The sequence below is a fragment of the Emys orbicularis genome, chromosome 9, assembly GCF_028017835.1.
Source record: "Emys orbicularis isolate rEmyOrb1 chromosome 9, rEmyOrb1.hap1, whole genome shotgun sequence".
NCBI lineage: Eukaryota > Metazoa > Chordata > Testudines > Emydidae > Emys > Emys orbicularis.
This window is the reverse complement of record NC_088691.1, coordinates 54,434,192-54,458,463: the sequence shown is the minus strand read 5'-3', so window position 1 is coordinate 54,458,463 and position 24,272 is coordinate 54,434,192. Positions and strand designations below refer to the sequence as shown.

At 47.8% G+C, this 24,272-nt stretch overlaps 1 protein-coding gene across 1 annotated transcript in view; it reads left to right on the top strand.

The window, feature by feature from the left end:
* The window catches only part of TSPEAR (thrombospondin type laminin G domain and EAR repeats), an 81,293-nt gene that overhangs the window by 36,516 nt on the left and 20,505 nt on the right, over positions 1-24,272 (top strand). The window contains exon 7 of the mRNA XM_065411247.1: positions 10,408-10,640. Within this exon, the coding sequence (XP_065267319.1) occupies positions 10,408-10,640 (233 nt within the window). The remainder of the gene's footprint in view (positions 1-10,407; positions 10,641-24,272) is intronic.

Below are 24,272 nucleotides of genomic sequence, written 5' to 3'. Positions count from 1 at the left end.
TTGGTTTGCTGGTGCCTAGAGCCGCCCTGATCCCCCTTCACCTCTCCTTTCCCTGCCCCATGCAGGGCTTAGTGGGTCCTGGGGCTTGCTGTGAACAGTGATATTTGTATACACCTCTACCTCGATATAACGCTGTCCTCGGGAGCCAAAAAATCTTACCGCGTTATAGGTGAAACTGCGTTATATTGAACTTGCTTTGATCCACCAGAGTGCGCAGCCCCAGGGCTGCCCAGACAGGGGGGCAAGTGGGGCAATTTGCCCCAGGCCCCGGGCCCCGCAGGGGCTCCCACGAGAATATAGCATTCTATAGTATTGCAACTTTTTTTTTATGGAAGGGGCCACTGATATTGCTTTGCCCCAGGCCCCCTGAATCCTCTGGGCAGCCCTGCACAGCCCCGCCCCCCCCGGAGCACTGCTTTATCATGTTATATCTGAATTCGTGTTATATCGGGTTGCGTTTGTGACGTTGTGCAGTCTATATGGTTTTATAAAAACATGATAATAAGTGAATATAATGTAACTGGGATAGTTTTAGAAAAATATGGTAAAAAGTGAATATAACGTACTGGGATATGCTTCATGCAAAAGGTCTCTTGTAAGGTATCATTACAAAGCTTATAATCTACTGAGTGTGATCATCTGATTTGTATAAATGTACCACTCTTGTATCTAAAACTAGAAATATAAAATATAACTCTGAGGGCCTATTGTAATTATGTAAAGTGTGGGCCATTAATGATGGTTTGGAATCTTGATGACTCCCATTGTCTGCAGATGGCTGTTTACCTGTGAGTCTCCCTGTATATGTGTGTGCTGGCAAGTGAGTAATGAAGTCTTGCAGTGACATGTGATCATGTCACCTGAACTGGAATCCATCTTTAACCTGGTGCTTTTCCAGTGAGGGGGGGTGGAAACCCAGAGGGACAAAGGGTTCCCGCCTTATGCAAAAGATATATAAAGGGGTGGAACAGAACAAAGGAGGGAGAAGCCATCATGAAGAATCCCCTAGCTATCACCTGAGCTGGAACAAGAGCTGTACCAGGGGAAAGAATTGTGCCCAAGCCTGGAAGGTGTCCAGTCTGAGAAAAACTTACTGAAGCATCTCTGAGGGTGAGATTATCTGTATTTAGTTTGATTAGACATAGATTCGCGCATTTTATTTTATTTTGCTTGGTGACTTACTTTGTTCTGTCTGTTACTACTTGGAATCACTTAAATCCTACTGTCTGTATTTAATAAAATCACTTTTTATTTAGTAATTTACTCAGAGTATGTATTAATACCTGAGGGAGCAAACAACTGTGCATATCTCTCTATCAGTGTTATAGAGGGCGAACAATTTATGAGTTTGCCCTGCATAAGCTTTATGCAGGGTAAAACGGATTTATCTGGGTTTAGACCCCATTGGGAGTTGGGCATCTGAGTGCTAAAGACAAGCACACTACTGCGAGCTGTTTTCAGGTAAACTTGCAGCTTTGGGACAAGTGATTCAGACCCTGGGTCTGTGTTAGAGCAGACTGGAGTGTCTGGCTCAGCAAGACAGGGTGCTGGAGTCCTGAGCTGGCAGGGAAAACAGGAGCAGGGGTAGTCTTTGCACATTGGGTGGCAGCTTCCAAGGGGGTTTCTGTGATCCAACCCGTCACAGCGTTATATCGGGGTAGAGGTGTATTTGTTAATATCACAGCACACTTAGGCCTGGTCTACACTACGAGTTTAGGTCGACTTTAGCTGCGTTAAGTCGACTTAAACCTGGACACGTTTACACGACGAAGCCCTTTCTTTCGACTTAAAGGGCCCTTTAAACCGGTTTCTTTACACCACCTCGACGAGGGGATTAGCGATAAAATCGGCCTTATGGGGGTCGGAATTGGGTAGTGAGGACGGAATTCGACATTAGTGGCCTCCGGGAGCTATCCCACAGTGCTTCATTGTGACCGCTCTGGACAGCACTCTCATCTCAGATGCACTGGCCAGGTAGACAGGAAAAGCCCCGCGAACGTTTGAATTTCATTTCCTGTTTGCTCAGCGTGGAGAGCACAGGTGACCACGCAGAGCTCATCAGCACAGGTAACCGTGATGGAGTCCCAGTCCCAGTCCCAGGATCGCAAAAGAGCTCCAGCCTGGACCGAACGGGAGGTACGGGATCTGATCGCCATCTGGGGAGATGAAGCAGTGCTGGCCGAACTCCGAAACAGTAAAAGAAATGGCAAAACATTAGAAAAGATCTCCAAGGCCATGAAGGACAGAGGCCATAACAGGGACGCACAGCAGTGCCGCGTGAAAATTAAGGAGCTAAGGCAAGCCTACCACAAAGCCAGAGACGCAAACGGAAGGTCCGGGGCTGAGCCGCAAACATGCCGCTACTACGAGGAGCTGCATGCCATTCTAGGGGGTGCAGCCACCAGTAGCCCAAGCGTGTGCTATCAGTCCCTCGCTGGAGACAGGGAAGCGGGTTCGGCGGACGAGGAAGATGAGGATGGAGAGAACATCATAGATAGCTCACAGCAGCAAGGAAGCGGAGAAACCAGTTTCCCCAACAGCCAGGATATGTTTGTCACCCTGGACCTGGAACCAGTAAACCCCGAACTCACCCAAGACCCTGTGGGCACACAGGGGACCTCTGGTGAGTGTACCTTTGTAAATATTACACATGGTTTAAAAACAAGCGTGTTTAATGATTAATGATTAATTTGCCCTGGCAATCGCGGCCAGTACAGCTACTGGAAAAGTCTGTTAACGTGTATGGGGATGGAGCGGAAATCCTCCAGGGACATCTCCAGAAAGCTCTCCTTCATGTACTCCCAAAGCCTTTGCAAAAGGTTTCTGGGGAGGGCTGCCTTATCCCGTCCGCCATGGTAGGACACTTTACCACGCCAGGCCAGTAGCACGTAGTCTGGAATCATTGCATAACAAAGCATGGCAGCGTATGGTCCCGGTGTTTGCTGGCATGCAGACAACATCCATTCCTTATCGCTCTTTGTTATCCTCAGGAGAGTGATATCATTCACGGTCACCTGGTTGAAATGGGGCGATTTTATTAAGGGGACATTCAGAGGTGCCCCTTCCTGCTCTGCTGAACAGAAATATTCCCCGCTGCTAACCACGCGGTGGGGGGGAGGGGTGAAGTGACCATCCCAGAGAATTGGGTGTGTGGGGGAGGGGAGTTAGTTGGGTTTGTGCTGCATGTTAAACCTGAAACCGCAGCCCCTCCTTTTACATTGCAAACCCATTTTAAATGGCCAACCCAATGGGTGCTTGGTATGGTTAATGAGAGCAGTACTGTTTTAAACCATCCCCACTTGTTAACAAGGTTAAAAAAGCCAAAAGACTGTGTCTTACCATGGCTGCCTGCAAGCTGAAATCTGTGGCCTGGAACTGCGTGAGTGATCTCTCACACCAAACAGGCAGGCCCTCAATATAAGAGGAAAAATGCGACCTTGTAACGAAAGCACATGTGCTGTGTGATGCACGGCAAAATCTAAAGTGAAAGAGTGTACCCATTGTTCTCAAAAATGTATCTTTTTTAAACAACTCTCCCTTCTCCTCCACCAGCTGCAAATGTTTCACCTTCACAGAGGCTAGTGAATATTCGAAGAAGGAAGTGAAGGACGCGTGACGAAATGTTCACTGAACTACAGACTGCCTCCCACGCTGACAGAGCACAGCAGAATGCGTGGAGGCAGTCAATGACTGATTTTAGAAAAGCCCAATATGAGCGAGAGGAGAGGTGGCGAGCTGAATCGCTGGCTGAAGAGCAGAGGGTGCGTGCTGAAACGCGGGCTGAAGAGGAGAAGTGGCGTCAGCTTGTACTCAGAAAGCAAGAGTCGATGCTCCGGCTGCTGGAGCATCAAACTGATATGCTCCTGCGTATGGTTGAGCTGCAGGAAAGGCAGCAGGAGCAGAGACCGCCGCTGCAGCCCCTCTGTAACCAACAGCAGGAGCAGAGACCGCCGCTACAGCCCCTCTGTAACCAACAGCAGGAGCAGAGACCGCCGCTACAGCCCCTCTGTAACCAACAGCAGGAGCAGAGACCGCCGCTACAGCCCCTCTGTAACCACCAGCCCTCCTCCCCAAGTCCCATTGCCTCCTCACCCAGACGCCCAAGAACACGGTGGGGGGGCCTCCGGCCACCCAATCACTCCACCCTAGATGATTTCCACAGCAATAAGTTTTAAAGTTTTAAAGTGCAGTGTGTCCTTTTCCTTCCCTCCTCCCCCACCCATCCCGGGCTACCTTTGCAATTATCCCCCTAGTTGTGTGCTGCTTCCCTCCTCCCCCACCCATCCCGGGCTACCTTTGCAATTATCCCCCTAGTTGTGTGCTGCTTCCCTCCTCCCCCACCCATCCCGGGCTACCTTTGCAATTAGCCCCCTAGTTGTGTGCTCAATTAATAAAGAATGCATGAATGTGAAGTAACAATGACTTTTATTGCCTCTGCAAGTGGTGCTTGAAGAGGGTAGGGTAGGGGAGGTTGGGGTGCTTGGTTTACAGGGTAGTAGAGTTAACCGGGTGCGTGGGGGGGGCTGCGATTTCATCAAGGAGAAACAAACAGAAGTTTCACACCATATCCTGCCCAGTCACAAAACTAGTTTTCAAAGCCTCTCTGATGCGCACCGCGCCCTGCTGTGCTGCTCTAACCGACCTGGTGTCTGGCTGCGCGTAATCAGCGGCCAGGCGATTTGCCTCTACCTCCCACCCCGCCATAAATGTCTCCCCCTTACTCTCACAGATATTGTGGAGCGCACAGCAAGTAGCAATAACAATGGGGATATTCTTTTCGCTGAGGTCACAGCGAGTCAGTAAGCTGCGCCAGCGCGCTTTTAAACGCCCAAATGCACATTCGGCACTTGCTCAGCCTGTAGTTGAACAGGTCCTGACTCCTGTCCAGGCTGCCTGTGTATGGCTTCATGAGCCATGGCATTAAGGGGTAGGCTGGGTCCCCAAGGATCACGATAGGCATTTCAACATCCCCAATGGTTATTTTCTGGTCTGGGAAGAAAGTCCCTTCCTCCAGCTTTCGAAACAGAAGAGAGTGCCTGAAGATGCGAGCATCATGTACCCTTCCCGGCCAGCCCACGTTGATGTCGGTGAAACGTCCCTTGTGATCCACCAGGGCTTGCAGCAGCATTGAAAAGTACCCCTTGTGGTTTATGTACTCGGTGGCTTGGTGCGCCGGTGCCAAGATAGGGATATGGGTTCCGTCTATCGCCCCACCACAGTTTGGGAATCCCATTGCAGCAAAGCCATCCACTATGTCCTGCACGTTTCCCAGAGTCACTACCCTTGATATCACCAGGTCTCTCATTGCCCTGGCAACTTGGATCACAGCAGCCCCCACAGTAGATTTGCCCACTCCAAATTGATTCCCGACTGACCGGTAGCTGTCTGGCGTTGCAAGCTTCCACAGGGCTATCGCCACTCGCTTCTCAACTGTGAGGGCTGCTCTCATCCTGGTATTCTGGCGCTTCAGGGCAGGGGAAAGCAAGTCACAAAGTTCCATGAAAGTGCCCTTTCGCATGCGAAAGTTTCGCAGCCACTGGGAATCGTCCCAGACCTGCAACACGATGCGGTCCCACCAGTCTGTGCTTGTTTCCCGGGCCCAGAATCGGCGTTCCATGGCATGAAACTGCCCCAGTAACACCATGATTTCCACATTGCTGGGGCCTGTGCCTTGTGAGAGGTCCATGTCAATTTCCTCATCACTATCGTCGCCGCGCTGCAATCGCCTCCTCCTCCTCAGCTGGTCCTCCTGGTTTTGCTTTGGCATGTCCAGGCTCTGCATATACTCCAGGACAATGCGCGTGGTGTTCATAGTGCTCATAATTGCCGCGGTGATCTGAGCGGGCTCCATGATCCCAGTGCTAGCTATGGCGTCTGGTCTGAAAAAAGGCGCGAAACTAGTATCTAAAGACCAGGGGAAGAAGGGAGGGAGGGAGGGAGGGGCGGGCGACTGACGACATGGCGTACAGGTACAGGGAATTAAAATCAAGAAAGGTGGCTGTGCATCAGGGAGAAATACAAACAACTGTCACACAGAATGCCCCCCCCCACCCTCAGAGATTGAACTCCTAAGCCTGGGTTTAGCGGGCCGTTGATTTGACGGAGGGAGGGGGGAAGGAAATGAATACAGAACAAATCTATTTTTTACATCTTAAGACGACAGTGCAGCATGACTGATAGCCCTCGGCATTTTCTGGGTGCTTGGCAGCAAATACTTGGCAGCAAATAGTATACTACGACTGGTAACCATCATTGTCCAACAAGGACGGTTAAAGGCAAGTATTGTCTGCCAGCACCCAGATCGCCCTCGGCCTTTTCTGGGTGCTTAGCAGACAATACTTGGCAGCAAATAGTATACTACGACTGGTAACCATCATTGTCCAACGAGGACATCTATGAGCATTTCAGGCAACCTGTAAATTTACTTGCTTTCAGACCTGAGGAAAGCTCTTCTTGCAGATCTGCTGAGCACCCAGATCGCCCTCGGCCTCTTCTGGATGCTCAGCAGACAATACTGACAGGACGGTTACCAGTCGTAATAAACCATCTACTGCCAAAAGGCAAGGGGCTGGTGCAATGCAGCCCTACGGCTGCCAGCCCCACAGCTACCAGCATCCCGAGCGCCGATGAAGGCTACTACTCATGCTGCACCGTCTACCGCCAAAAGGCAGTAAGCTGCTGCTGCTGTTTAGCAATGCAGTCCCACGTTTGCCGGCACCCGGAAGACATATGGTGACGGTGAGCTGAGCTGAGCGGGCTCCATGCTTGGCGTGGTATGTTGTCTGCACAGGTAACCCAGGTAAAAAGGCGCGAATCTATTGTCTGCCGTTGCTGTGACGGCGGGGGAGGGGCGTGACGCAATGTACCCAGAACCCCCCGCGGCACTGCTTTGCATCATTCGGGCATTGCGATCTCAACCCATAATTCCAATGGGCGCCGGAGACTCCAGGAACTGTGGGATAGGTACCCATAGGCACCCATAGTGCAATGCGCCGGAAGTCGACGCTAGCCTCGGTACTGTGGACGCGGTCCGCCGACTTCATGCACTTAGAGCATTTTATGTGGGGACACACACAGTCGGCTGCATAAAACCGGTTTCTATAAAACCGGCTTCTATAAATCCGACCTAATTTTGTAGTGTAGACAAGCCCTTAGTAGCTACCTGGGAAGCTATGAAAAGTGATAAGTGATATTAACAAACATACAGGTATCACTTTTCATAGATAGCTAGTAAGTCTGCTGTGAAAAGTGATACTTGCATGTTTGTTAATATCACTTTTCTCAGCAAGCCCTGGATGGGGGGGAAAAGAGGGGAGGCAACAGGGGCCAGAGGCGATGGTGGGATGGATGCAGGGCAGTGGGAGGCTGCAGGGTTCTGGTGGGGGGAGGATGGATGCGGGGCCAGGGGAGGCAGCGGGGGCCTGTGATAATGGGGGTAGGGGTGGATGTGAGGCCAGAAAGGCAGTGGGGTCCAGGGGCAATGGGTGGGAATGGATACAGGGCTGTGGGAGGCAGCAGGGGCGATGGGGGTCGGTGATGAGCCCCACTGTTGTGGGGCCAGAGCCAGGGCCTGGTGGTCTGCTGCCATGCATCTAAGGCTCAGTGCCCGAACCCAGCGCTGGGGACAGGAACTGCGTGGCCACAGACAGGGATCAGAGCCCACTGCCATGCAGCCGGAGCTATGGGCCAGCACCCAGGGCTAGTGCCTGCCGCCACATGGCCAGAGCTCAGAGCTGGGTGCTGGAGCTAGGAGTCAGCACCCGCCGTTGAGTGGCTGGAGCCAGCTCTCGCTGCTGTGTGGCCAGGGCCAGGAGTTGGCACCTGGGACCAACTACGTGGCTGGAGCCCAGGAACAGAGCTGTGCTTTGGTGCCTGCTGCCGTGCAGCTGGGGCAGGGGATTACCACCAGGGGCTAGGGCCACGTGGCTGGAGCCCGGTGCCGGTGCCCGCCACCACACGGCCAGAACTGGGGGCCAGAGGCAGACTGAACCTCTGCCACCAGAGCCAGGGGTTAGCGCCCAAAGCCCTGTGGTTGGAGTCCGCTGCCATGCGGCTGGGGCTGGGGGTTGGCGCCTGTGGCCAGCGCCTGCCACTGCACGGTTGGAGCCCAGGACTGGAGCTGAGAGCCAACACCTGTTGCCACACAGCTGGAACCAGGGGCTGGAGGCTGAAACCCTGCAGCTGGAGGCCACGGCCGTGTGGCTAGAGCCGGGGGGGAGGCGCGGGGGGCGGGAGTCAGTACTCGCTGCCCTGCAGTCGGAGCCTGGGGCTGCACAGCCAGGTTCCTGAAGTCTCGCTGCTGGAGCCTGCAGCCCAAACCCCATCCCCCAAGGTGGGTCAAGAACTCACCTTGCTCCTGCAGTGTTGTGCCCCACTTCTCTCCAGAGGCAGTGCAGGGCGGTGCATCCAGGAGCAACAAGGAGGGATGGGGAGGGGCCGATGCTTTGTCCCCCCCTCCCCCCCGGCTGGAGGCTGTCGTTGGCGCACGAAAAGCCCCTGGCGGCCACATGAGGCCACAGTGGCCGCATTTGAGAAACGTTGCTATAGTCGGTGCCTATGCTTGCATGTTTTGAATTCTCTTGGTGAAGGAGGTATTTCAGTGGGTAGTTAAATAGCTGTGTGTGCACGCATACGACATCCATGTGTGAAATGGCTGTGTAAAAGCTAATGACAGAGAAGCTGGGTGAGGTAATACTGGGTTACCACCCTGCAGTCTAAAAGCTCTTTTCTACTGTGCATGGGCTATGGAATATTTTCAAACCTTCATAACGTCTCCATTTTATCTTTCAGTTTTTGCAGGTGCCTAAATCATGCACTTCCTACTCCTTGTGGATGTGCTTGTAGGTTGATTATTATTTATGTGTATTGCAGTAGCCTAACCAAGACCCTAACCAAGATCAGGCCCCGTTTTGCTAGGCGCTATACATAGTGTAAGAGGCACTCCCTGCCTAAGAGTCACAGATTACAAGGATAGAAAGAACGATTGTGATAGTCTGATCTCCTGTATAGCACAGGCCAGGGAACTCCTCCAAATAATCCCTAGGGCAGATCATTTAGAAAACATCCAGTCTTGATTTAAAATTTGTCAGTGATGGAGAATCCACCATGACCCTCAGTAAATTGTTCCAGTGGTTAATTACTCTCACTCTTATTTCCAGTCTGAATTTATCTCGCTTCAACTTCCAGCCATTGCTCGTGTTAGACCTTTCTCCACTAGACTGAAGAGCCCATTATTAGATATTTGTTCCCCATATAGATACTTACAGACTGTGATCACATCACCCCTTAACCTTCTCTTTGTTAAGCTAGACAGATTGAGCTCCTTGAGGCTATCACTCTAAGGCAGGTTTTCTAATCCTTTAATCATTCTCATGGCTCTTCTCTGAACCCCTCTCCAATTTATCAACATCCTTCTTGAATGGGGGACACCAGAACTGGACACTGCCTTGAGGCGCTTACAATCTAGATAGACGAGAGAGGAGGGTAAGGGAAAGGAGTATAACATACAAGCAGAGTGAACAATATGATGGTGACGTGTTTGTGGCATGATAGTACCACAATTATTTTTTTTTTGCTAGGCTCAGCTCTTGCCGGCTGAGTTTCTGGCTGTCTCCTCCCAGTAGTTTCTTCCACCTATGGCTGATAGGAAGGTGGGGGTTCTGGTGTCCCCGAAAGGGGAATCCTTTGCACAGTTCTGGGTCTGGGGTGCTGAGGAGAGGGTTTAACTCCAGCTGATCTCGGCTCTCCCCTAGAGGGTATGGCAGTACCTGCTTTTCTCCCTTCCAGGTGGTTCCTTCCGATGGTCTCCTCAATGAGATTCAAAGTTCAGTGCCCCTTCCCCACCCTTTTTTAAACTAAAAAAATGTGTGTTTTGTTTGTTTGTTTGTTTGTTTGTTTGTTTTACCCTCTCATAATGGGAAAATGCCTGAAGGGATTTTGCTCCAACTTTCTAGAACCATTCACCTGCTGGCAGAGACCAGACATACAGAATGCAGCTCTGGAGGCGAATGTGTTGGAAAATGATCAGTATGTATTATGCACAGTGAGGTACAAAGGAAACTGTTTTGCATCCTTAAGCAGAGTGGCCTCTGCAATACATGTAACATCCTTCCACTCACAGAGCTGTGTTTATGGAACCCTTGTCTTCCTGTTCCATGCTGTCCATTCTCTCTGGCCATCACTTGTCATGTCACTACGCCTAGGGCTGGACTGTGCTGGTAGGGCCCAACAGTAAATTAACTTGCCCTTTGATTTTTTAAGCTCTTCAGCACAGGGCTTTTAATTTGGCTACTCAGTGCCATGCATATGAAATAATCAAAAATATAGCCCTCCATTGAACTTTGGAACACAGTTGAATTAAGGAGGCATCTATTTTTCATTTCCATACTTTTTTTTGTTATTTCCTAGTCAAAGAGAGGCTGGACTATGTAGAAGAATATCAGAACTTGATGACCAACTCTGAAACCATGGGCATCGAGATCTTCATCATTCCAAAGGTGGGGTTTTTTGCAGCCACAGCCAATCGGTATACTCCGCCTGGGTCAGCTATCTACAAATGGACTGATGGGAAATTCCAGTCTTACCAAAACATCCCCACCTACCAAGCTCAATCCTGGCGCTATTTCACCATAGGAAAAAAGGTAATTCCGCTTTTAGGGTTCCTTTGGTGCTGTGTCAAATTGCAAACGCTAGATGACAGCTTCTTCTCAGAAGGGCTGACCCAAATTTGAGTCTTGAAAGGGTTAATGTTTTAGGGCCAGATCCTTAGCTGGTGTAAACTGGTGTAGCTCCATTAATTTCAACAGAGTTGTGCTGGTATAATGGGGCTGTCCCCATGTCTTTGGCTAATTTGGAACTGTACATAGATGATTGGGAAGGGAATGTTGCTTTTTTTTGTTTTACTATTGTACAAAGCAGCAAAAATCTGTGCTAAGCTGATATCAATTACTGATACTCCATAGGAAATAGATACTTGTTTGTCTCTCCATAGCATTCAAAGCTCATCAGTCAGTCCTTCTTGAATTACTATTCTCCATGGCATGTGGGTCTATATGAAGCCTCCAAGCCCATGATTTTCTTCTCAAGACTCTCTAAAACAACAATTTGTTGCTGCTGATTTCTGGTGGACTCTGTCTGCTCTCAGCTCAGACATTAATAGGTTTCTATTAAAATCATATTTGTGAATGTCGCAATGTCCTGTTCCCATGCGGGTCATGTATCCTGAAGAATTGTACTGTGGATGGATTTTAATAAATCTAATGGGTATGACTTTCCCAGTCTAATAACTGGCTTTCCTGAGAACTGGGTTGTGTGACACATGCCCCCTTTGATTCCATAAAACTATGTAAAGTCCCCACTGTCTAGAAAAGTAAAATTGATTTCCAAACCTGGGCAGAACTCCATGTCTGTAACATGAACCTTCTAGAATCTTAGCCAGGACATGCTTCCATTTACTAGATCTGGAGCCAGATTCTCTTCTCCACTGCACTAGTTTTATGCTGTTGTGACTCCATGGATTGTCCAGTCTATTTCCAGCATAAAAGTGGTGGATGATGGAGTGGAGAATCAGTACATTGTACATTGCTTCTGCTGTAGTTTACTTTCTCTTTTCTGATGTACTCGTAAATGGAATCACACCTTATGTTGTGTGTGGCTGTCATGGTTCAGGGCCAGCTGCCCCCATGGCCCAGCTCTTGTCTCCCCAAATGCACCCCACTCCTGGTGTCAGACCTCGTGCCTTCACCTGCCCTGTGTGGAATCCCATGACTGTCCTAGTCTTAGACTGGGCTGTGGGCTGCAGTGCCCTGTGACCGCTTAGCAGTCCCAGTGGGCTCAGTGGCTGACCAGTGGATAGCGCAGGGCGTGACCAAACAGCCTTCTTAAAACAAATTGTTTCCTCTTAGCAGCAGGGACACAGCACAGCACGAGAGAGAGGATTTTAAACAGTAAAGGCCTTTACACTGGTCGGTTGGCCCGGCCCTTAGGAGGGACCAGTTGCTACAGACCCCTCCCGCAGGGCCTGTCTCTGTGTCAGTCTGTTTCTCCACAAACAGGCCCTGACAACTGCCTCCTCGGCAGTCACTTTTGATCTGTTTCAGTCCTTTCAACCCAGCTGTGCCAACCTGGGCAAAACAGCTGTGTAACCTAGCTCACTAGTCCAGGCCCCTTGCAAGGGTTTACCCAGAGGTTTCTTATCTATTTGTGTTCCCTTCCTGCTACCTCTGCTATTTAATATAGTCCTAAAGTACACATTGCCCATGACCTGGTCACATACAAGCTTCGTGAATGAATACTGATCAGTAGTAGCATTATTCCTATGTTATTACATCTCAGCCCCACCTCCTTCACACTGACCTCTTGCTCTGCACACTGCTTGGTACCTTGCTCCTGGCCTCATGGGAGCTTTCTGTGCAGGCTGCATGCATATGTTATGTGCTCTGCCGTCCGCACGTGCTGTCTGTTGGGGATGGGCAAAGAGGCTCGCATTTGGATTTAGGTGATGTTTGGATCTGAAGGTTCTGACATTTGGATGATGATCATGAATATTTGGATTCAGGAAAATGTATGTTGATCTGGGGGGAAGCGTTGGTAGAAGAACGGCAGCACTTTCCTAGCAGATTGAGAGAGCAGGAGAACCACATCGGGAATTCACCAGCACCAACGCCCACCATAACAGCTGGGCCCCAGGGTTCAGAGACCACAGACTCAGCCAGGGAAGCGTCCACCAGGGAATGTTAGCAGGGCTGTTCTTGGCTGTGAGCTGGCAGCTCTGTGCAGGTGATGCTGTGGTGGGTGTTTGTTCTCTCGCTCACTTTGCGCTTCCTGTCTGAAGGGGCATTTTCCAACACTGCTCAGCCACACAATCTTCAAAAGTTCTCAGCAGCTCCTGTGGCTCTCCCTGGAGCCTGCTGGGGGCCAAACTTTTTTGAAAATCTGGCCCCAGTCGGAGACCTTGAAAATTTGGTCCTGGGCTCTTTTGCAAAGCCGGCCCTTTGAATCCCGCTGTTGGGAATGTGGTACTCAGGCGGTTGCTGTCTGGCTTCTGCTCTGGTGCCTGCAGGCAGAGGTAGGGAGCTGGGCCCGCAGCTCGTGAGAGAGCCAGCCGGCTGTCTGCAAACACTTGAGAAATGTCTTTTCACACTCATGGACATAATGTACTATGATTGAAACACATGTTGAAAACAAAGGCCCCCCAAACTATACACATGCACTGCTTATGACCTCCCCAACCTCTGTACATCTCCTCTGACCATACACAAATCCTCCCAGTCCAACCCCCCAACAATCACATCCCAGCTCCTTGTGCAGCTGAAGTGTAGAACTCCGTGGAGCCAGAATTCACCATCCCAGGGTGAGGATGGCAGTCACGGTGGCCTGCCTGTGCCTCCCTCTCCTCCTCTTCCTCTCTGCCACTCTCATTCCATTGTAAACAGCACTTGCATCATGATCTTGCTCCTGTCCAATTTCTAGTGTGGCAAGGGAAAGAACTGGCCCCTTTTTCTTAAGGATCCTGGATGTACTCTTCAGTTAATTCTGGGTACCCTGGATGTCTCAGTTGTGGAAGCCTTAGTGATAGGAATAATAAAATAAATAGTTGATCTAGCTGTCCAGAAAATGTAATAGCATCTTACTGGAAGAAAAGTTGGGATAGGTTCTGAAAATGTCCTTTTAAAAATTATGAAGATATTCACTTCTGCTGTATTTCTGGGGCCCTTCCTAGAGCAAACCTGTATTTCTACTGGCCTTGTCAAGTACAGTGTATCAACCTTTCAAAAGGAGATCCAAACATAGTCAAATATAAGTTACAGGAGGAAGTTGGTGAAGAGTCCTTTAGGTTGCTACTGAAAGCACATGTCTTAAGCTGATGCAAGCTTTTCTGTTGCTTGTATTCTCTGCCCTCTTGCCAGCAGCTCATCCAGTTTTGCACGTGAGTTGCTAGAAGCTTTAACCTGCATAGAAGACACAGTGATCCCATTTTTCTTAAAGTGAACATGCATTGAAAGGCACCTGGTGTCATCACTTGTCAAGGAATATGTATTGTTGCTTTTGGGATATGGTCTTGTTGATCAGTTGGAGAGGGGTCAGAGAAGAGCCACAAGAATGATTAAAAGATTAGAAAACCTGCCTTATAGTGAAAGACTCAAGGAGTTCAATCTATTTAGTTTAACCAAGAGAAGGTTCAGGGCTGACTTGATCACACTCTGTAAGTACCTATATGGGGAACAAATATTTAATAATGAACTCTTCAGTCTAGCAGAGAAAGGGATAATAAGATCGAATGGCTGGAAGTTGAAGCTAGACAATTTCAGATTAGAAATGAGGCACACATTTTTAACAGTGGGGGTAATTAAGCACTGAGACAATTTACCAAGGACCAGGGTGGATTCTCCATCACTGGCAATTTTAAAATCAACTGGATTTAAAAAAAAAAAAAAGACCTAGTTCAAACAGGAATTACTTGGAGGCAGTTCTCTGGCCTGTGTTATAGAGGAGGTTAGACTGGATGATCACAAGTGTCCCTTCTGGCCTTGGAATCCATGGATTGCCTCGGTTTTCTTAAAGTACAGGAAGAGTGTTACATAATCATTTCGAGCTTGCTTAGTGCCCAGCCCAAAAGGATTTATGCGCCGCAGGCTGCTTATAAACTGACGGCAAACAAACTGATGAAGAAATGCCATGTCCTTATGCAGTACTCCACCCCAAGTGTTCAAAAATCATGAGTCAGGCCCAAAAAAGCATGAGATATTTTTAAAATAAATATTGAGATCTTTTTATTTGCCTTTGGGTTTCTGAGCCTAGGGTGCATTCAAGTTACATGTTCAAGCTTTTCTCTGCAACCACAGGGGCTGGAAACGTAGAGCTTGTCTACTCTTGGAAATTTACTGAAGTAGCTATCACAAGTGATCTTCTCAGTGGTCTTTCATGGCAGAAAATGCTGGGCATGAACCACTGGCAAATAACATGAAGAGAATACGTTTTTCAATTGCTTATATAGCAATGCTAGGAGTGTGGGTAACAAGCAAAAGGAACTGGAAATTCTCATTGATGAGAATAAATTTGATATAATTGGCATTACTTAACCCTGCTGGGACAATTCACAGTACTGGAATGTTAAAATCATTGGTTATAATGTGCTCAGGAAGGAGGTGGAGGGGTGGCATTCTACATTAAAGACACCACTACTTGTTTTAGAGTTATCGATAACTCAGAACCACAGGACCTTGCATGCCTCTGGCTGAATGGGCTATCTAACAAAGCCCAGAAGAGGGAGCTCGTGGGGATCTCTCCCAAACTGCTAAATCCAACCAGAGGACAGGATGAGTTACTCCTTAAGCTACTTACTGTCTGTAAGATGTGGAAAGAAAAACTGTTGTTGCGGGGGACTTCAATTTGGGAGACATATACTGGAGGTCTCATGCAGCTAGCAGTAAAACATGTTTAGAGTTTCTAAAAAATTATAGATGATAATTTTCTGACACAAAAGGTATAGCGCCCAACATAAGGTAACTCTAATTTGGACCTCCTTGTGATGGCTAAAGATGAATTAATCACTAGACTGGAAATTGGTCGTTGCCTAAGGACCAGTGAATGTGATCTGATTACATTCAACATGGGGAAACAGAGGATCATCCCAATCATTGATATATACACTTGGGGCATCAAAGGGGCTACTTCCCCAAAGCTGAGGAAAATTGTGAGTGAAACTGACTGGGAGGAAACATTGAGACAGAAAAATGTGAATGAAAAGTGGGAATTTTTTAAGAAGCATTTATTAGATGGGAAAAAAAAGCCATGATTCCATAATAAAGAGGACAACTTTAACTAAAAGCCCATCTTGGTTTAGTGAAGGCAGTAACTAGAAATAAAATGGTAATGTATAACAAATGGAAAACAGATAGTAACTGATATAAATTAGAAGTTATGAAGCCTCTCCCGGGGAAAGGGAGAGCATGGGCTGTGGGGTGAGAGCACCTTTGAGGCACATGCAACCCATCTAGATCCTTCCTGCAACCTATTGGCATGTCAGGACCCCACCGTCTGGGAAACACTGGTCCATGGCATCGGGGAGAACAATACTGGAATATTGCATCCAGTTCTGGTGTTCATGTTTTCAAAAGGATGTTCAAAAATTGCAGAGGGTGCAGATAAGAGCCACAAAAAATTATTCAAGGGCTGGAGAAAATAGCGTAGATTTGGAAGCCGAGCTCTGAAGCCCAGCAAGCGGGGAGGATCTCCGAGCCCAGGCTGGAATGTCTACACTGCTATATTGAGCCCTGTAGTGTGAACCCCACAAGCCCAATTGACCTGGCCTTGAGGCTTTCTGCAATGGGGCAGGGGGAGGTTGCAGTATAGATGTTCCCAGAGACCTCAATCTGTTTAATTTCTCAAGCAGAAGATGACAGTGTCTAAGGACCTTCATGGGGCTCTTTAATCTAGCAGGAAATGGCATAGCAAGAATTAATGGCTGGAAGCTGAAGCCAGACAAAGTTTCAATGAGCAGCAAGGCACACATTGTTGACAATGAGAGTGGTTAACCACTGGCATTAACTACCAAGGGAAGTGGTGGATTCTCCATCCATTCTATCCCACTATTTTCAAATCCAGCCTGGCTGCCTTTCTGAAAGCTGGTCAGACACAGGTTTAATCACATTCAGGAAAAACTGGGTGAAATTCTCTGGCCTGTGTTATACTGGAGGTCAGACTGGGTGCTCTAATGGTCCCATCTGGCCTTATATTCTATGAATAACACACTATGTGGATACACTTATTCTGGAACGAGTACCAGTAGCTAACTTATTGCTTGTAAGAGACTTTGGGATATACTGACTATACAAGGAGCTATACCAAAGGAAATAAACGGGGCTATATCAAAGGAAAAGTTTGCAGTAAAAGGAATTATTTTTCCTTATTTTGGAAACTAGAGTGAGCAATGGATTTTTTGGTTCAGTAACTGAACCAATAAATCAGAAAAAAACAACCCAGTGCACTTCAAACCAAAACTGATTTATTTTTTGTTTGTTTTTTCTTGCTAAAAAACTGAACTTTTTTTGCATGGATCAAATGCAACATTTTGAATGTTACTTAGAATCGACATTTTGGTTTGAAAATGTCTTTTCAAGATGAAATGTCAAAGTGGTTCGCTTAGAAAATGTCAAAACAAAACATGTTGGCATTTCTGAAACAAAATCAGGTTTTTTTTTGCCTGAAACTATTCGCCGAATTTGATTTAAATTATTCCAAACACTTAAATCCAAAACAGACTGAGAAGAGTTACAAAGGGATCTCACAAAACTGGGTGACTGGGCAACAAAATGGCAGATGAAATTCAATGCTGATAAATGCAAAATAATGCACATTGGAAAACATAATCCCAACTATACATATACAATGATGGGGTCTAAATTAACTGGTACCACTCAAGAAAGAGATCTTGGAGTCATTGTGGCTAGTTCTCTGAAAACAGCCACTCAGTGTGCAGCAGCAATCAAAAAAGCTATGCTGAGAGCCATTAGGAAAGGGATAGATAATAAGACTGAAAATATCATGTTACCTCTATATAAATCCACGGAACTCCCACATCTTGAATACTGTGTGCAGATGGGGTCACCCCATCTCAAAAAAGATATATTGGACTTGGAAAAGGTTCAGAAAAGAGCAACAAAAATGATTAGGGGTATGGAACAGCTTCCATATGAGGAGAGATTAATTATGAGACTGGGACTTTTCAGCTTGGAAAAGAGATGACTAAGGGGGGATAGGATTGAAGTCTATAAAATCATGACTGGTGTGGAGAAAGTAAATAAGGAAGTGTTATTTACTCCTTCTCATAACACAAGAACTAGGGGTCACCAAATGAAATTAATAGGCAGCAGGTTTAAAACAAACAAAATGAAGTATTTCTTCACACAACACACAGTCAACCTGTGGAGCTCAGTAAGATGCTCCAATGGTTCTTCACTGTTAACAAACTGCATTTTTTCAAGTTTGAATTTTTCTAACTTCCACATCCAGCCTGTGGATCTTGTTCTGCCCGTGACAGCTAGATTACAAAGCCTGCTAGTCTCAGAAAGCTCCTCGTCTTCTAAGTACTTGTAGACCATGATCAAGTCACCTCTGAACCTTCTCTTCAATAAGCTAATGAGATTGAGCTCTTTCAGCTTTTAACAGCCTTCAGGAAGGTGTGCTTCCCAGATGCTGGGACTGGAAGACGGGGATGGATCACTTGATAATTGCCCTGTTCTGTTCATTCCCTCTGACGCATCTGGCACTGGCCACGGTAGGAACAGAGGGTAGAGAACTAGATGGACCATTGGTCTGACCCAGTCTGGCCATTCTTATGTTCTTATAACCGTGAATCTTTCTTGTAGCTCTTCTCTGAGTCCTCTCCTGGTTTTCACCGTTGTTTCTGAAGTGCGGACCTTGGAAGTGAACGCTGATTTTTTTAAGTCTGCCTGTAGCCTAATATCTACAAGAGGCCAGATAATATTTTTACTAGGCCTCCCTGACTACAGCCTACCTTACCAGCTCATGGGACAATCTGACCTCTGGGTAAAGGGTGTATTCATTTATCTGTTCAGCAGTTCTCCCATCTGTGCTGTACAAAACCTAGCACCCAGCTCCCTGCCTCTCCGCCCCATCATTCACCACCCCTTCACCCAAAGTGGAGGGAATGACGCAGAATGGGAGAGGTGAGAGCGCACCTGGGGCACTTGAACAAGATGGTTTGAGGGGGATTTCCGAGGTTAACGCACCTAATCTGATTGCTGCTAGCCTGGTTGTGAGGAGCTGGATTTATGGTCCTAGCATCAGATCCAGTGCCCAAGGAAGCCAACAGAGAGGAGGCTTTGCAGTGACTTCACTGAGCTTTAGATCAAACCCCTATGTGACAGTGACTTCTGCCCACATGAGCAAGAAGGAAGAGCCAGACGGGATTGGACATTATCATGTGAAGCCAGGTATTTCCCCACCCACCAAGGTAGAACTCCACAGATGCTGTTCTTCTGAGCATCACATGGACTGGCAGGTAAATTATCTTGCAAGTAAAGTGTGGGGGGTTGGATTTTGTTTTTTACTTTCAATAAACCCTCCCTCAGCTGCAGACAATGCATTGAACAGAAAGAACCCAATATTCACCCCGAGTGATTCTCACTTTCCCACCTCTTGTCATTAAGATCCTTTCTATCACAGAGTGCTTCTCGCTATATTTTGCAGTTAGGTAGATATTAATAGAGGGGCCGTGTCTTCTGGATATCATCCAGCCCTGCCCACCTATGCAGACTGAGCATGACTTTCAGCAATTCCAAAGCCAGAAGGGACCACTGTAGGAACATCTAGTCTGACCTCCTGCATAACACAGGCCAGGGAACTTTCCCAAAAGAATTCCTAGAGCAGAGCTTTTAGAAAAATGTCGGTCTTCATTTAAAAATTTCCAGTGATGAAGAATCCGCCAAAATCTTTGGTTCCAGGGTTTAATTACCATCACTATTAAAAATTTAAGCCTTATTTCCCATCTGAATTTGTCTGGCTTCAACTTTCAGTCACTGGAGTTTTTTACACATTTCTCTGCTAGATTCAAGAGCCCATCATAAATAACTGTTCCCCATGTAGGTGCTTATAGGCTGTAATCAAGTTACCCCTTAACCTTCTCTTTGTTAGACTCAAGGAGCTCAAGCTATTTAGCTTATCACTATAAGGCATGTTTCTAATCCTTTAATCATTCACGATTCAACATCCCTCTTGAATTGTGGGCACCAGACCTGGATTCAGGATGCAGCAGTGCTCACAGCAGTGCCAAGTATAGATTCCCCTGTTTTTGCATCCCAGCATCACATTAGTCCTTTTGGCCACAGCATCACACTGGGAGCTCACGTTCAGCTGATTCTCCACCATGACCCCCAAATCTTTTTCAGAGTCACTGCTTCCCAGGAGAGAGTCCCCCATCCTGTAAGTATGGCTTGCATTCTTTGTTCCTATACGTATACATTTACATTGAGCCATATTACAACACAAACTGGGTGCAAGAAAACAATGTACCAAGCGATCCAGATCGCTGCGTATCAGTGACCTCTCCTCCTCATTATTTACCACTCCCTCCATTTTTGTGTCATTTGCAAACTTTATCAGTGATGATTTTATGCTTTCTTCCAGGTCACTGATAAAAATGTTAAATAGCATAGGGCCAAGAACCAGGGGTGGCAGAAGCTTCTGAACAGTGGGAGGGCCACCGGCACCTGAACCGTGGCCCACCCCCCATACTGCCCCTTCCGCTGAGCCCCTGCATTTGCGCCTCCCCTTTCCCCGATGCCCTGCCCCCATGCTGCCCCTTCACCTGAGGCTCCACCCCCTGCACTGCCCCTCCCCCCTGAGATCCCGCCTCTGCACTGCCCCTTCTCCCCGAGCCCTTGCCCCCATGCCGTCCCTTCCCCCCTGCCCTCACACCGCCCCTTCCCTGGAAGCCCTGCTCCCGCACAGTCTCTTCCCTCCCCCCGTTGCTCTTCCTTAGGGCTGATAAAAGGCAGAAAGGCATAGGCCCCCTCTTTTAAAAGTGGAGGGGCCATAGCCCCTGGCCCCCCCGTTCCAGCCCCCCTGCCAAGAACCAATTCCTGCGGGGCTCCTCTAGAAACACACCTGTTCAATGACAATTCTCTGTGTACAACTATATTTTGAGATCTATTAGCCGGTTTTTAATCTATTTAATGTGTGCCATGTTGACTTTATATTGTTCTAGTTTTTTAATCAAAATGTCATGTGGTACCAAATCAGATGCCTTACAGAGGTCAAGTGTATTACATCAGCACCACTATCTTTATCAACCAAACTTGTAATGTCACCAAAAAAAGACATCAAGTTAGTCTGACATTGTTCATCAAATGTCTGCTGTTTCCCACATGAGGTTCAGTCACATCAGCAAATTACAATCCAACAATATGAGCATCCTAATCAATTAGGGGTCAGTTACCACATAACTGATTCAAGGGTTCTTAACAGAGTATGTTACAGCTACACAACCTGTGAGAGGAAAGCTATTGGAGAATGAAAAGGTAAAGTATTGGATGGAAATTAACATTGTGATTACATAGGCACTTTCTGTCTTCTCCCTGGTATCTGGGGAAATCTTTGCAATGGGAGGTATTCTAACAGTAGAAATAACAGCTTTTGTTAAAAGAAAACAGCCAAGGTTGTTTGTCCCCGGCATTAACCTACTCCAACAGCAATCCCATCAGGAATGCGTTAGCATACAGATTGCAAACAGGCGATTATTTTTCTCTTCCTAAATCCATCCTTGCTGCAGGATGAAACAGAATCCCCGTTGCGTGCCTTTGAGTGGCTGCTCACTCTAAACAAACCTGCTGAGAGAGGCACATGCACTGGATGGGTTAGTGAGCTTTGCTGAAAGCTATTTTTTTCCTTCATTCTGTAGCAAAGTTCAGTTAATAAAATTGCAGTCCTTTTAAGCCTATGATCTTCCAGATCAGATGTGTGTCATTTGTAGGCTTTGTGGTAGGGCGCTTGGAGAGCCAGGCAGCCTAGCAGTTAGCACACCCAATTTCCAGCCCCTTGCTCTCTGTTAGGACGGTAGAGGGGCTGGTCCCTGACCCTAATCTGGAATCTTCGGCTCTCCACCTGCATCTGGGCAACAGCCCTTAAGTGGGTGTGCGAGGGGGACCCCGTTCCTTCCCTCTCCACATATCCCAGTCCAGGGCCCTGTGGGAAGCAACACTGACATGGTTCTCCCTGCAGGGAGCCTAAGTTCACTGGCAAAGCTAGAGAGAGACCTCGTGGGGGTCTGTTGGCTAAAGAGGTTTGGGCCTGTGAGCTAAGAAACTGCTCCCTTTGTTCTTGGTCCTCCTGTATTTGGAGAAGCAGGACTTTGTACATTCCTTGTAACTAAACAAGATGGCAGCAAAGAAAATAGGAGCCTCCATTGATGTATCCTTCCAGCTTTGACTAACTGCTTGGATCAAAGAGGGGCAGCACACGTGTAGGAGCGGGACCAAGTTTCCAAGGAGACTAGAGAGATTGTGAGCTGCTGTTCCTGTTGAACCAAGATGGAACAAATAATGGAGTTACTTCCAGAAATCAAAAATCCCCAGCACAAATTAAAATGAGACCTAAAGCAGGATCTAAAGCGAGAGTTGGAGGATACCCAGAAAGGGTTCAGAGATGACTTGCACGCTGAGATGAGATCCCTTCTGGAACAGCAACTACCAAGTGCCCAGACGGATTGGGAAACCCAACTGCGACATACCCAGGCTGGAATGGTCAAACAGATTGACAGGATGATCAACAACCTGACTGCCACAGGCCAGAAATTCTGCCAGGAGATAGTGTAGACCAAACAAGCTTTGGCCAATTTGGAACTTGCCTACTGTGATGAGTTGCAGCAATTCAGTCCCCTGAAGGAAATCAAAGGGGCATTGACCACAGCAGAAGGCAGTTGCCTGGCTGATGAACTGGGCAGCCAGGGGACATTTACAGCAGTTTGCTACCCTGTTTGTAATGCACAGAGGGCCAGAGGGGAGCGGTCAGGCTGTCCCAGCTCAAATAACTTAAAAGCTGTTGGAGGTTTATTTGGCTCAATTCAACACTATAGCTCAAATGAATGGCTGGGAAGAGGGACAGAAGGAGGGCGATGATTAGCAGCCATCTTGGGTGGTCCAGCTCTGATGGTGCTGTACAACTTACCCCCAGAAAAGAGACTGAGTTATCCAGACCCAGGACAAACCTTTGACATGTGGTTTGGAGCTATGCTTGGCTATACTGGGAACTTACATCGGCATAGCTACTTCTCTCAGAGGGGTGAAAAATCCACACCCCAGAGAGAGACAGCTGTGCCGACCAAAATAACCTGGTGTAGACAGCACTGGGCTGATGAAAAACTTCTTCCATCAACCTCGCTACCGCCTCTCAGGGAGGTGGATACCTACAGCAACGGGAGAACCCCTCCCATCAGCGTAGGTAGTGTCTACAACAGTGGTTGTCAACCTGCGGCCCATTCTGCACAGAGCTGCCTGCAGCCCATGTGACATCCTCAGGCCCAAACAGGTAGTATTGGATGCAGCCCAGATAACACATTGTGGGCTGCACATGCGGTCCACAATGGTAAATAGGTTGAGAACCACTGATCTATACTGAAGCACTAGGCCAATAGCTGTCATGGCAGGGTGTTTTCTGAGCAATCAAGAACCGGCGGAGCAGTGTTTCTGTAATGCCTTTGTGGGATTGTTAACTAGCTGTGTTATGGCTGAGGTGGTGACCACCAAAGATGGACTCAGGAGATATACATTAGGTGCCTGGCTCTACCACAAGACACCCTGTGTGATGCTCCTTTATGCCTCATTTTCCTATGGGAATAATATCACTTTCCTATGGGGGCTACATTCTCGTCCTGGGGACAGCCAGTGGTTAGTCCCTGAGGTCTGGAATAGCTCCAAAACAGAATGAGTTTATTAAGTGCCCTCACTGCTCCTTGCCCAGGTGCTGTGAGGATAAATTCATTAAAGTGTACGGGGTGCTCTATGAGCACCACAGAAAAGCCTTTACGTAAAGCCAGTGTGGTACAAGCTTCCTCTGACTGTGGGTGTTGTGGCAGACATACTCATAGGCACCCCACTACTGGTGATCACACAAACACTCGTGTATTGAGTGTGGATGAGTGTGCACACACATGTAGACACACTTGCGTACACACACATATTCAGGCAAGTAGATACCTTGTGCAATTCAGCTGCGGATTTTTGGACATCCCCAAATTTAGGCCTGTCTCTAATGATTTAGGAAATACTGTATATAGGCAGAACTAAAAGTCTATGGCAAAGTGGCATGTTAATATAAACAGTTAATTGGCCAAATGCTACACTAGCAAGGTGTTCGGGCCAATGAATTCCTGCTTGTATGGTAGAATTCTATGGGTTTCTAACCAGGGACTTGAGAGGGACGAGGGGAGAGCAGGAAAACAGGAACAGAAAGGAAGAGGTGCCCACAGCCATGTTCCTGTCTATCCTCTACCACAGGGATGTCGGACCGGTGCTGTGTCAGCCACCGGGATTGCACGGTACCCGAGCATACTCTGCGGGTGCCATTGGGGTGCAAAGTCAGCGCTAGAGCTGGGCAAATAACACAAAGCAATTTCCACTCCCGTGGGTTTGAATTTTGAAATGAATTCTCTGCCACCACCACCACCTCCGTGCCCTGTTTGTACTCTCTTGCCACAAACATGAGAGCCATTGACTTCAGCTGGCAAAAATGCTTGCAGAAAGAGAATGGCAAAG